Source organism: Daucus carota, chromosome 4, assembly GCF_001625215.2.
Source record: "Daucus carota subsp. sativus chromosome 4, DH1 v3.0, whole genome shotgun sequence".
NCBI classification, from domain to species: domain Eukaryota; kingdom Viridiplantae; phylum Streptophyta; class Magnoliopsida; order Apiales; family Apiaceae; genus Daucus; species Daucus carota.
In genome coordinates, this window is record NC_030384.2 from 30,645,942 (window position 1) to 30,659,845 (window position 13,904).

Below are 13,904 nucleotides of genomic sequence, written 5' to 3' on the forward strand. Positions count from 1 at the left end.
AACAAGAGACATGAGTGGTAGAGAATTGGCCGGCCTGTGCATATCAGCTGTGCATAGTATAACTATATTAACACCGAATTGAAACTTGTGTCAAAAGTAATGCTTTTAGTTTTGATTTTTGTTTTTATATTCTTTACATTTATTTTATTTTATTTTTCTCTTATATTACTTTATTTATGATGTGTTTCCTATTTTTATTACGTTTTTAGTTTTTTAAATGCGTTTAAATTCAAAATTCATATTTTGTATCGAAAATACGAAACAAAAATTATAATATTATAGAACACAAAAATGAAATTACCAAATATTAACATTATCGAACAAAAAATAACGTTATATTCAGATCCTTCTATTATCATGCCATTGTTGAACACATTTTTCCCATTCATATACCAAACTTGGTTTAGGGGTCATTTGTTAACCCCGTGACGAGACAAAAAGAGCTGGACGGGGAGGAGAGCAGTGGTTCAGCTTATTTGGTAAAGTGAGATTCGTCTGGACGAATCTGGACGAAACGGAAATACGGCTGAACCATACCTCCTCAAAAATGAAGCTGGATGGTTGGTTGATCTCATTAACAATAGTTTCAAAAAATAAAGTTATGTGATGCCGGATGTACCTAGTACATATAACGATGTAGTATTTCTTTCCCTACGCAAAAGAAACTGTTTAACACTTTTTATTTCCAAAAATATAATAAAATTTAATTTTTATTATCTATACACACACACATTAGGACATTGATAAATAATACTCCCTCCGTCCCACCGAATTCTTTACATTCGGTTTGGGCACGGAGATTAAGAAATATGTAGAAAGTAGGAGAAAAAAGAAATAAAAGTGGGTGAAGTGGTGGGACCCATTAATTTTTAATATTATATAAAAGAGAGATAGTGTAGTAAAAGTAGGGTGAAAAGGGAAGAAAAGTGGGAAAGTAGTGGGACTCGTAACTATTTTAGGAAAATTTTGTAATGTTAAAAAATTAGTAGGACGTCCAAAAAAGAAAATCATAAAGAATCTAGTGGGACGGATGTAATAGTATTATAGTGCTTGATTTTTGAAGTTGGTAATTTATCTAAAATTTAACAAATAGAAAACTGCAATAGATTTTATTTATCAAATAGTATTTACTCATTCTATTCAGATATTATCCGTCCATAAATTTGAATCAAACAATATTTACTCATTCCATTCAGATTTTATCCGACCAGAAATTTGTATCGTTCAGAAATTATTATCCAGATTTAACATATGGCCCCTTAGTCACATTATTTGGAAGAAAAAAAATAATTTTTTTAGTATAATTAATCGTCAAGATTTTAAATTGAGGTTGAAAATAGGATTGTTTATAAATATACCAACTTTTTACAAATTATATACAAAAATACTGTCAAGTTGATTTTTTTTTAAAAATACAATTCTCTTTTCATTTATTTACAAAAATACGACTTGCAACTTCTGCAACCTCATTTACAACATCAGTTTGCAATATTGAAAATAAAGTTGCAAGTGAAATTTCTCATTTACAACTCTTGCAAACGAGGTTGTAGAAGTTGCAAATCGTATTTGTTATAGATGTTGCATATTAATTTCTCATTTGCAACTATTTGCGTTGCAAGTCGTAAATTTATAAATAATTTATAAAAAATGATATTTTTAAAATATTGAAAGTTTGCAAAAGCATTTTTGTAAAAAAATTAAGAAGCTATTTAGTTATGAAAAAAGCCCTTGAAAATACTAATTATAATAAGATTTTTTTTAACATCAAGAGATAAATATATTGATATAAAATAATTTTTAGTATCATAAATTAAATTCAAATGTACTAAAGAATATTTTTAGAATTTCAATATATTCATCGATTGTTATTATGCCGACTAATATAATACAAGGCAGGCATGAGTATAAATATTAATTAGATACATCCCAATCACATAAATCACTAGGAATTGAATTTGAATAGCACCATCACAAATTTCTTGGTTCTTTTCTTAAGATTGCTTAATTGTCTGCTTTATCAAGTGATATAAAATACTAAAAAATGACTTAAACCTTGTAGTAGCACTTTCTAATTTCTAGGGTATGATATTACTATATAACAATCTAAGTAAATGAGGAACTGAGTTCTTGACCTTCCAATTGTTCTTGCACCAAAAATCAATACAAACTAGCCAACTAAATCACCTATAGTCCTAGGGAGCTTATACATCCTTACTCTTGTCACAGGCAGCGGCGGAACCAGGACTAAAAGTTAGGGGGGCTGAAATATTTTTTCATCTATACTTGCATAAATAGTTTTCTCAATATATATCATCATATTATCATTCAGTCATGCATCTTCCATCCTATCACGCTGATAAATCTTGATTGTTTTTATAGCAGAATAAACTCTCTCAACAATAGCAATGACAACGGATAAAACCAGAGCTAACTCAACCAGAAGATAAACTAAGGAATAAGCAGTGTGCCTGTGTGTCTTAACCATCATGACACAAAGATTTCCTATACTTTGAAGTCCAGATTAATCTTTATCCGCTCTCACATCATAGATCCACTTGTCTAACTCATTTGATAACAACTCCGGGTCTAGTAAAGAGATATCTTTCGGATAAAATTGTGCAAGGCGGAAAATTAATTCCTAGGATCCAAAGAGTAAATATAAAGTAGTAGCTCTATGTTTCCTTATGTAAAACGGTTATCCATCAATAAACTGTTAAATAAAAAGGTTAGTAAACAAGTTTTATAACACTGAACATCTTCTAAAAATGTCTCCCATTCTTTCCCTCTTAATAGCTGCAATTTAATTTTCATACTTCGAACCATTGTCATAGTATTTATAATATTTCGAGTTCTTTGTTGTAAAGCTTATGACAAATCATTAGTAATTGCGAAGAAAACTTTCATCAAAAGAACTCCACTGAGTTAGGGTAGTGTCAATGTGTACGTATGACTTATGAGATTTATAATTAAGAGTTGATTGTTTATATTATTTTTAGAGAAAAGTTAAGGAGTTTGTTGGAGTTGCTCTCAATTTGGATGTATTTGTTAATTAGACTCTCCTTAGACTAAGTGCCTTTTCTTTTCCTTTTTTTTTTCCAATAAGTCCCTCTCTATGACATTTATAATTCAGCGGGGGCTAAAAAAATTATACTGACATCACACTAATTCAGCGGGGGCTGAAAAAAATTATACATTGTTTTTTCGAGGTTAGGGGGGCTCTAGCATCCCCTAGCCCCCTCTGGTTCCGCCACTGGTCACAGGGCCAAATGATCAAGTATAATTCATTAATATAATATGTGTTGTTATAATATAATATGATCCTAAGGCAACATCCTAATACGTGCATGTTTTAGGATCATATTATATTTTAACATCTATCTCAGGAAGCTTTGAATTTCCTCTTCATTTTCATGAGAACCAAATGTAATGGTTTTCATAAAAAGTTATGCCCACCTATACACACTAGCTACATCAATCAAGACACATAGATATCCTATTTCACAACTTCTACTCAATGATTCGAACAAAAGTGACAATTGCATACATTTATTTCGACAATGTTCATCAACGGGACAAATATAGTGACATGTTAGCATTCCTCTGCTCTGAATTGTTAGATAACTTTTACCAGGGCTATCAACTCTTTTCATGGAAACCAACAAGGAACGAATTTGAAAATTTTATGCCTGGATGTACTTCCAAGGATGGAGACTGCAGTTTTGCATAAACTGAAATCACTTGAGGAGGCTATCAATTTTCTCTCTCATGTAGTTTTTCAAAAACTTAAATCACTTAAGAACACACGACTGGAAGGAATTGGGTGTACCAAAACCTAATTGCAAACAACTTCAAGCAACTAAAGATTGTTGGCTTTTATTGTTTCTAGAGTCGATCAGTTGGGATTTCCCAAGTTCACTAATTCAAATGCATATATGTCATTCTAAAGTCGTTTTTTTTTAAATATCAAGGTACAACTTTATATTACCAGGGGTCATTAACATCTTTTCCCGTGCAGGAATGACTAGCAAGAGTGATAGCAGCACCCAACATTGCCCATGGTTAATTGACCTTAGTTCTATACCCATGGGTAGAACAATATAGCATATTTTAAAGAACGTAAATATTCTCCTTCATTTTTAGCATACTTCAAGGTCAGGATTCCAAAATGAAGAGTGAAAACACTAATTATAATAAAATTCTGCTAACTAAAAAAATATATTTTTAAAACCTTTAATATTCTTACTGCCAACTAACTAATACAATATAAGGTGGGCATGAGTAGAAATATTAATCACGTACACCCGAATCACATAAACCATTAAAAATGGAATTTGAACATCACCATTGGAATTTCTTGGTTTTTTTTCCTAGGATTGCTTAATTTTCTAATTTACCAATTGAAATAAAATTCTGAAAAAAAGACTTAAACGGCCTTATAGTATAGGACTTTCTAGTTTCTTCTGCATGAGATATTACTGTGCAACAATCTAAATATATTACATAATGGAATGCATATTACTGTATCTGTCTCAAGACAGATACAGAGCATAGCATAACATCTTAAGGTCACTTGCCATTACGATATAAGTCTGCAAATGCTGAAATGAAAAAACTCAGTTCTTGACCTTTCAATTTTTCTTGCACCAAGAATCCATGCAAACTAGCGAACTAAATCACGTACAATCCTCATAAGCTGATACATCCTTTCTCTTGTCACCGTGCGAAATCTCATTGTGCTCAAGCTTATCTGCAATGTGGATAGAAAAAGTAATTCTGAGCTAGAAAACCAAGCAAGTATAGTTCATTAACATAATATCTATTGTTAGAATATAATATGATCCTGTTAATTATCCCTCATCCCAACACGTGGCGGTTTTAGGATCATATTATATTCTAAAATCTATCTCAAAGGGAACTTTGAAATGCCTATTCATTTTATGTGATCCAAATATAATGGTTTCCATAAAAAGTGTGTGCGAACTATACACAAATCATCAATCAAGACAGGTATTTATCCGATTTTAAAACTTCTAGCTTGAGACATCAATGAATCCAACAAAAGTGACAATTACATGCATTTATTTCAACAAGTTCATTAATTCCACAAATATAGTGACATGTTAGCCTTCGGTTGCTCTTAATTGTTAGATAACTTCAATAAAGTAGTAACATGTTAGCACGGGAGGCCCTCCAGTGGAAAAAAAAACAGAATTCAGCAAATAAAAACAAGAAAAGGGTTCTAACATTTGGTTAATGATAACTGTAATCTCATTAGATGTCTTGTGCTACCTAGCATTTGAAAATTAGATTTTTGAAGAGTGGAAGAGTTACATGTGTATGAAATTTTTTAATACAAAGGTAGTACTTGCAATAGTGGTGAGGATGTAATGCTTATTGGAGTACCTTCCCAGCATACGCATTCCCCTTTACTATCATCAGATACTCACAGTAAAGGTATTCATTTTCTAACTGCATTAGATTTCTAGTAGAGGCCATCTTCAAATTCTTCACAACAGATCTTGGGAGTTCTGGCGCAATAAGAGATTGAACTGAAACCTGTATTAAATGGGAATCACAGGACCTGAGATTAAAAATATAATATATATGTATGTGAAATTTAGGAAATTAGGCACTATATAGCATACATGTCGCATTAGGTTGCGAATATATTCCTTCTCTATATAAAATTGTTTGACAACACCCTGAAGAAAGTCATTCTCCATCAGAAGTTGTTGTTCCATTCTAATAGCCATATGCACATCGAGCATAAGAGCCTCCTTCTTTAGCTCCTTGGCACACCTACACAAGATACATGATGAATAAGAAAAAAGATGGAATTCAGTCATAGCCACAAGCAACTTTGAAAAATTATTTAAAATTATACACTTTTGAAATTAAATAACTAGATAATTGTCAAAATTAAGCTAATTTCAGAATGCTAATCAAACAAGGAGAGAGTCATCCTAAATTTATTATTTTTAATAATCAAATATTTATAAAGCATGAGGTTTCACACACACACAAAAAGCAATTGAAGTTAATTTGTTTTAAAAAGAAAAAAAAAAAGATATCAATGAAGTTTTGTGAAACTGTTTTATGGAGTTCATAAAATATCATTAACAAATATGAATTATTGTTAGGAATAGTTTCTTAAATTATTAATAACCCAGAGTCCGTTTGGTTGAGTTTATGGCTTATGACTTAATGTGGCTTATGACTTAACGTGACTTATTTGATAAGCTGATAGCTTAAAATGTCTATCGGGTAATTCTGACTTAGGAGTTATTTAAAATATAATAATAATAATAAAAGTGATTTATGAGTAACTTATGATTTAGAAGTAATTTTTATCAAAAAAAAAAGTTAAAAAAAATTAGCCACTCAAAAAAGTACCTCAAACTAACGTCCGGCTTTAAGTCAATTTCTGACTTATTTCTGACTTTAATTAAGCTGACTTTTAACTTATAACACAAACATACATTTTTTAGTTTAAAATCAGAGATGGCTTAAAGCCCCAAGCAAATACACTCCTAATGAGTTTTCATCAACTTACATATCTTATTGAATAAAAACGACAATTATAATAATAATAATAATAATAATAATCTTAATAGATAGACAATAAAAATTATAAAAGGGCACAAATGCTTACCCCACCAAAAAGAAAAAAAAATATTACCTGATCTTTGTGAACCAAACCTTGATGTGCTCGAAGTTAAGATTAGAGAGAATGGAATTATCACGGATCATTGCAAGCATATCAGAGTCAGTTGGGTTGTGAGACTCCTCAAACAATTGATGAAGTAGCATAATCTGATTGACTGAGTATGTCATCAACTCATCGCCACGGCTTCCAAATTGGTGATTCCCCTTTGATTCCATTTTATAAGCTAATAATACACAAAGGTCACAACCTGATATGTGATTATACACCTTTGAGAGAGCTCCTATGTGAAATCGTCTTTGAGGACTTGAATACTTATGTATGATGGTTAGAGTTAGCCAAAGGTCACATGTAAAATGTATGATGATAAGATTAGCATTAATTTCCAGTAAACTACAAAAACGGTTGTGTAGTGTAGCGGTGAGATTTGACCACTTTATAATTTGTAACGCCCCTGTATTTGTTGTTTGTTTGTGAGTTTTCTAAATATTACTTCACTGAGTTTGACTCATCTTTTGTGTCACCTCAGATATAATAAAAGATATATATTTACACTATCTGAATTTCATTGTTCTCTTCTTCTATATTGCTTTAAATTCCTCAAGAAACCGCATCATCTGGCATCCCACTAGATTAAAAAAAACTTCTTCAAAATACACATTAATTTTCAATACTTCTTCTTCGACTATTTATGACATTTTTTTTGTTTTAGTATCTCTCAAATTTTAGTATGAAATTGTTTTGTTAAACTTTTATCAATTTTTACGATACTGCATAACTTTGTCCCCGCCTCCCCAGTGATTAGACTTGTGAAAATTGGTTGGTTGGATGTAGAATTGTTTGACTTCAATAATATCTATTTTGCATTGGTAAAATTCATTGAGCTTGTTTTTCGATGGTCTCTCCACGCTTGTTCTATTTATTGTAATTGAGCATCTTAGACCAAACCTCTTATATTTAATATATATTATCTTAATTGATTAGCTAAAAAAGAAATTAGTTTTAATAAAAAAGGGGTTCCCTAGTGTATATATGCACTCCCTATGTCCCAATTCATTGTCATGTTTGAAATTTGAGAAAGTATATATGTATACATACAAGCAAAAACAAAGTTTAAGACTACTTTAATTTAATACTAAATATGGATTGGACTCTCCGTTACTATATATAGGATCATACCAAACATGTTTATCTTCCATTCTATTTTAGTTCTTTCAATTTGATAATTTTTAGGGATGGTTCAATGAGTAAATATGAGAGGTAACAAGAGACATGAGTGGTGGAGAATGGGTGGGCCTGCGTATACCATATTATAACTAAAACTCGTGTCAAAAGTAATGCTTTTAGTTTCGACTTTTGTATTTATATTCTTTACGTTTGTTTTATTTTATTTTTCTCTTATATTACACTATTTATGATATGTGTTTCTTATCTTTATTGTGTTTTTAGTCTTTTAAATGATTTAAAACTCAAAATTCATATTTTGTACCGAATATATGAAACAAAAATTATAATATTATTGAAAACAAAAAAGAAATTACAAAATATTAACATTGTCGAACAAAAAATAACGTTATAGTACATCAATATGGGTGAACACAAATTGAAATTATTGAACAAATGAAACACATAAAGTAAATGAATTTCAAACGTTTAACCTTTGTTCCTAAGTATAAATATTCAAAAGAAATTAACAAAACAAAATCCTCAAAAAATTTGCAAACCCTTTGTGATAACTTTCACAACATTTTCTTGAAGAGGAATGGCTTTGCAGTTTCACAAATTATTCTACACCCTTCCATTGTTAACAAGATAGAGTTATACACATTTATAAAAATAGCAAAAGATAATAACAGGCCTTGACAATTGCTAATAAGTAAAATTTTCAATAAGTAAAATTTTCAATAAGACAAATAATTGATTACTACATTGGGGGTGTTAAAGAATGACTCTTTCCGGGATCGAATCCGGGTCCTCTGCCAGCCTGAGCTCTGATACCATGTAAAGGAACCAGTTACTCTAAAACCTCAAGGTGTTAGAGAATGACCCTTTGCAGGATCTTATATTCTAACAATGCATTCTCCTTGGCTTTAGTTTGTGCACATATGCATTCTTCTTAGATTTAAATAACAGTTTCATTATACCGTCCATCTACTTGAATACCAATCAATTAGAAAAATAACATAAGATTCTCAAAACATAAATACCCAAAATAACACGAGATATGATAAATGAATAAATACAATGCATGGATAAGTCATTCATAAACAAAAACTCTATGACGTGCAATTTTCAAACAATGCCCGTTGAGGATCATGGCCTTAAGATTCTCGAAGATTCTTAGATTCAATAAACAATTGTTCAAGAATATTTTACAAATAAATTCAATAAATAATATTACTATTTGATAGCAGAAGAAATAAGAACCATAAGTTAAGATACTTGGGAACACAAGATCAAACTACAAAATTTGCATATATCATTTAAATAAAGAGAATAACCGAAAGTAAAAAAATTGTAACTATTATGAGTTTTTGCGTGAAAAGAGATTGGATGTTGTCGTTTGACTAAAAACAAAGAGATGATTATGTCAGTTACAGGCGTCCTTTTTTCTAACAGCATGCTCTTGTTATTATTTTTGATTGCCTATGAATGGAAAGTTGAAGGACAATTGTCCTCATAAATGAAAAATATTATTAGGTTGATATTCTCTTGGTTGTCATTGTAACACACACCTGCACCCTCCATATCATTATTGGAAGCTATGTAGATGATCGAAATATTAAAAGAGAGATTGCGCAGTAATTGGGATGAGGTGTGGAATTTGACAACTACAATAGATTATTCAAGGTTCAGGGAGTATAGAAAACTTTTAAGATTTTTGAGAGGTTTGTTATTTATGCTAATTGTGTTGAACATGAGAACGGCACGAGATTTGATTTCTTGAATTGATGCGTTATTCTTATTGGAGCTTGAAAGTTTCAAACAATGGGAGGATCATTGTGTTAATAACTTTTCTTTTAACTAGTAAAGTTTTTTTACATGTTTTGTTCCTATTACTCTCACTAACAATAATAATAGGAAAATTATCATACTCCTATCAAAAAATTAAAAGGAATTATACTAGGGGAATATGTGGGAATATTTACAATATTTTGATACCAAATTTGTAGTATAGATACATGATCTAAGATATAAGGTTATATATACTCCAAAAATTTAGGGTAAATAATTTGATATATTTATTAAATTTTGATACCAAATTTGGATTATACATAGAGGATCTAAGATATCATGTTACAATTTACTAAAAGAAGCAAAGAATATATTGAGTTTTTCATATAGAAGATATATATTTTTTAATATCCTTATTGAAATGGAATATGAGAGTCTCTTTCATTTTCATTTTCAAATTAAATGAAACATGAGTACTTTTCTTACATCGTAAAGCCCAAAGGCACTTTGGTTTGAGATTTTATTGTCTTTCGGTCTTAATTAATTTATCCTATATAATTATGTTGTAAATTCAAGTTTTGATGTTGACACTTTATAGCAAGCTTTTATGATATTATAGCTTGATATTGTTTTGAATGAAGATAATAGCCTGCTCCAATATATGTATTGCATCAGTTTTGTAGGAAATTATACTATGAGTATAACAATAATCCATGATGAAATTACAGCTAGCTTTTAGAGAGTTCTACACAAAGTAAAAGTCCATCAAAATTCTATAAATTATATCTCTACCGAGGTTAGGATTCTATGCTTTTAGTATACATTCAAACTCAGTCTTGTTAATCAAAATGTATTTCCTACATTATAGGATTAGTTGAGACTAATTCAAATTGTTTTAAACGTTCTCAACTTTTATACCATAGTTGTAGGGGCTAACTTTATAAACCCGGTTTCTTATACTTATATAGTGTATTTTGAGTTCTACAATGTTCATATGGTTTTAGAAATTCAAATAGCCATTATGTATGTCAATATATATCACTGTTGAAGGCTTTTAAAAAAATTACAACTCGCGATCTTAAAAAACATTTACTTTCTCTAAACGAGCTTGACTGTCTACTACTTATATATATATGATTTAGAGAATTTAGTTTGAGTTGTGAAATCTATTTCTTTATATCGAAAATTTGTAATTGTTAGTTATTGAAAGTGAGCAAGTGTTCTAGAGTTAAAGCAAGGGAGCTCGGTAGATTAGTGATGTTGGTTCTGCATTGCAAAGGGTCCAAGAAACATGGGAATTCAAGAAGGGGAGCTCAAGAAATTCAGAGGTTCAAGAAATGGATTGGAAGGGGAATCTAGTGTCGAGCTAATTAAAGTCGACTCAAGTTGCACGAGAAAATATCAAACTACTTCCGGTGACAGTTATTATTATTTTGTAATTGTTGAATTTTTCAATGACAAAATATTCTCTTACCACACTACTAAGGGGGAGGATGTAAATCATAAACACTAGCGGTCAAACCTGGCTAAAACTTCTTTTCTCATTTTCTTTACCACACCTTAATGTTTTTATCATTGCAAGCATAATAGATTGCTATAATGCACTGGTTAATTGAAAAGAGTAAGACATTATCTTAGACACTATGAAATACTTTAATATAACAGTCAACTACAAAAGTTGATAAAAGATAAAAATATTCATACTAAGCCATAATACAAAATTTCACCCAGGTGTAATTTCATATAATCATATGTTATTACGCATAGTTTATAGTTTGGTATAAACGATTCATATATTAAATGTAGTAAAATTAGATCAGATATTTAATAATATTCCATATTTTGTTAATTTAGATGCATGGTAAAGTTTGAGGTTCGAGTCCCCTCAATAATTTTTTAAATTATATATATATATATATATATATATATATATATATATATATATATAATTATAAAAACAATAACGATACATATTATTATATTTTATTAAAATGAGAAAATATAATTTATTTATATTAAAATTTCATATAAGATAAACTTATTAAATAAAACATGTGTAAGAAAATTATCAAATATTAAAGTTGACCCATGCTAAAATTATTAAACTTTTAGCACATTGAATGATCCAAAGGGAGCTTTGTGATTTGGTTGAACTTCCATTCTAACTAGCTATAATAAGGTATGCTTACTCTTGAACAATTGTGATTTGTTAACTTCCCTTCCAACTTGTTGAAAATATAAACTTTCGATTGCGATTTTCGTTGCATATATTCAACCGAAAACGGGTGAGTTTACTAGGCAGAAATTTTGATCACAAAATTAAAACTTAGGCAAAAAAAAATTGAAAATTTTATTCGGCCGCCCGAAAATTGCTAAAATTTTGAATTTATTGCAATTTTCTGGGCAAAATTATATATTCAACCGGAAGTTTAAATTTCAAATTCCCTATGCTCAGATATTAATTCGACATTAGACGGTCGAAAATATGAGGTTGAACCTATTTTATCCCATTTAGTCTTCCCGATCGAATTTTTTTTTATTGAAAAACTTCCCGATTGAATTTATTATACCATTAATGAAAAAATTACCATTTGTAAAGACCTCTGCGTACCTACAAGTATAAATCCAACAATAACGGAGACTTAATCAATATCAAAACAAACTTACACAAATACCAAGACATTCAAATAACATTTTTAAACGAAATAAAAATTATATTTAATAGAAGTCATTAGTTACTTGTCATCACCAAAATACATGTGATATTTCCACCCCTGCCATCACAATCCATTATTGAAATTGTCAATTTCTAGCAAACTACCGCATTCATCAGATGCCTAGATTAAGGTAAAAGAAATAATTGTGCATCGTGATCATATTCCTATTGGCTATGACTTGTCTCATAGCAACCTCTTTCCCTTTCCCTGCCGGCTCTAACTGACTAACCTATTAATTAAGGAGAATAAGTTAGTTGAAGAGAAAAATGATATAAATATATGAAAATAGAATCAAAAAAATGGTAATCTACTTTTAGTGTCCAACTCCTATAGTAATCTTTATATTTGTTCTTCTATTATTATTTTAGTAATAAATTTGAGAGAGAAGGGGGGAAAGGATAAAAAAGACAAAGAAAGAAGGAGAAAGATGATTTTTTTTTATTCATAAATATTATATAGTTAATGGCTAGATGTTACTTAAAAATATGTAATGGCTAGCCATGATTTAGATAATCACTAGGATAGTGTGGAGTGCCTCTTTTATGATACATTACCTAAATATGAGTTTAGGAGCTCATTTAAGAAACCTATTGGACTTACTCTTATGTCCCGAAACTCATAAATCCTAAGACACTTGATTGGAAAATACTGAATTCCAAATATCTCACTCCCTTGGACAAACTACATAGTGGACAGACCGGCACTCTACGCCCAGATCATGTCGGTTCTTGAGCTATCTTAACTTCATTTAGTTTATGGAATAAGATAAATTCCCATATATCATTGCATGACAACTAATGTCTGACTTGATTATCTAGTGACTAGTGACAGATGATTAACAATTTACCTACTTAAATTTTTTTATTTGTCGATTGATCAATACATGATTACCTAAGGTTCGAGTTTTTGCCAATCTTTTTCTCATTAATTTGTACTTATTTCTCCGTTGCTTTAAGTGTCAATCAAAAAATTAATACAGTTTGTTAAAAGTACTGACCACAAGATAAATAACTTAACAATGTTACGGAGAGAAACAGTAACCAGAAATGAATAACTACTTATTTCAATGTGCTTATCAGTTATCTCATATTCCTTTCACTGACCAGAATCCTTCATTGCAGTTTACAGTTAGAACAACAATAATCCCGGCCAAAGCAAAAAGGAGCTGCAAGACATAGACAGGCCCAAGGCCCAGATGCAAGGAAAAAGGCCCACAGATGAGTGATCGTAATTTTAAGCGGTTTGGTTGTGCTTATTTAAACAAATGGGTGAAAAAAAATAATAAGTTAGAAATAACTCGAGCTTCTCTCGACCAAACAGCCGCTATATCTCTGATACATTATTTGATTTTGTTCTTATTGCTATCTAATGCTTTATGAAATTCCCTTCTAAAAATATATGTTTATCATTTTTCTGCTCATAATTATATATTTTTTATTGTTAAATGCAATAAATTTAAAACTATATAATTTTTATTCTATACATTGTTTCTAACTAAATTAAATATAAGGTTAATTATGCCTCATTTATCAATTCAAAGTAATACTCGAGTACTCATATATTTTTCT

The 13,904-nt window shown here is 30.1% G+C and overlaps 1 protein-coding gene across 1 annotated transcript; it reads right to left on the reverse strand.

Moving 5' to 3' along the window:
- Positions 1–4,433: 4,433 nt before the first annotated feature.
- Positions 4,434–7,087, reverse strand: LOC108217205 (uncharacterized). The gene is made up of 4 exons (XM_017390049.2): positions 6,680–7,087; positions 5,646–5,799; positions 5,404–5,556; positions 4,434–4,747 (listed from the first exon to the last, which is right to left on the reverse strand). The coding sequence occupies exons 1-4, from the start codon at positions 6,880–6,882 to the stop codon at positions 4,661–4,663; spliced, it is 597 nt and encodes a 198-aa protein (XP_017245538.1). The 5' UTR covers positions 6,883–7,087; the 3' UTR covers positions 4,434–4,660.
- Positions 7,088–13,904: the final 6,817 nt, after the last annotated feature.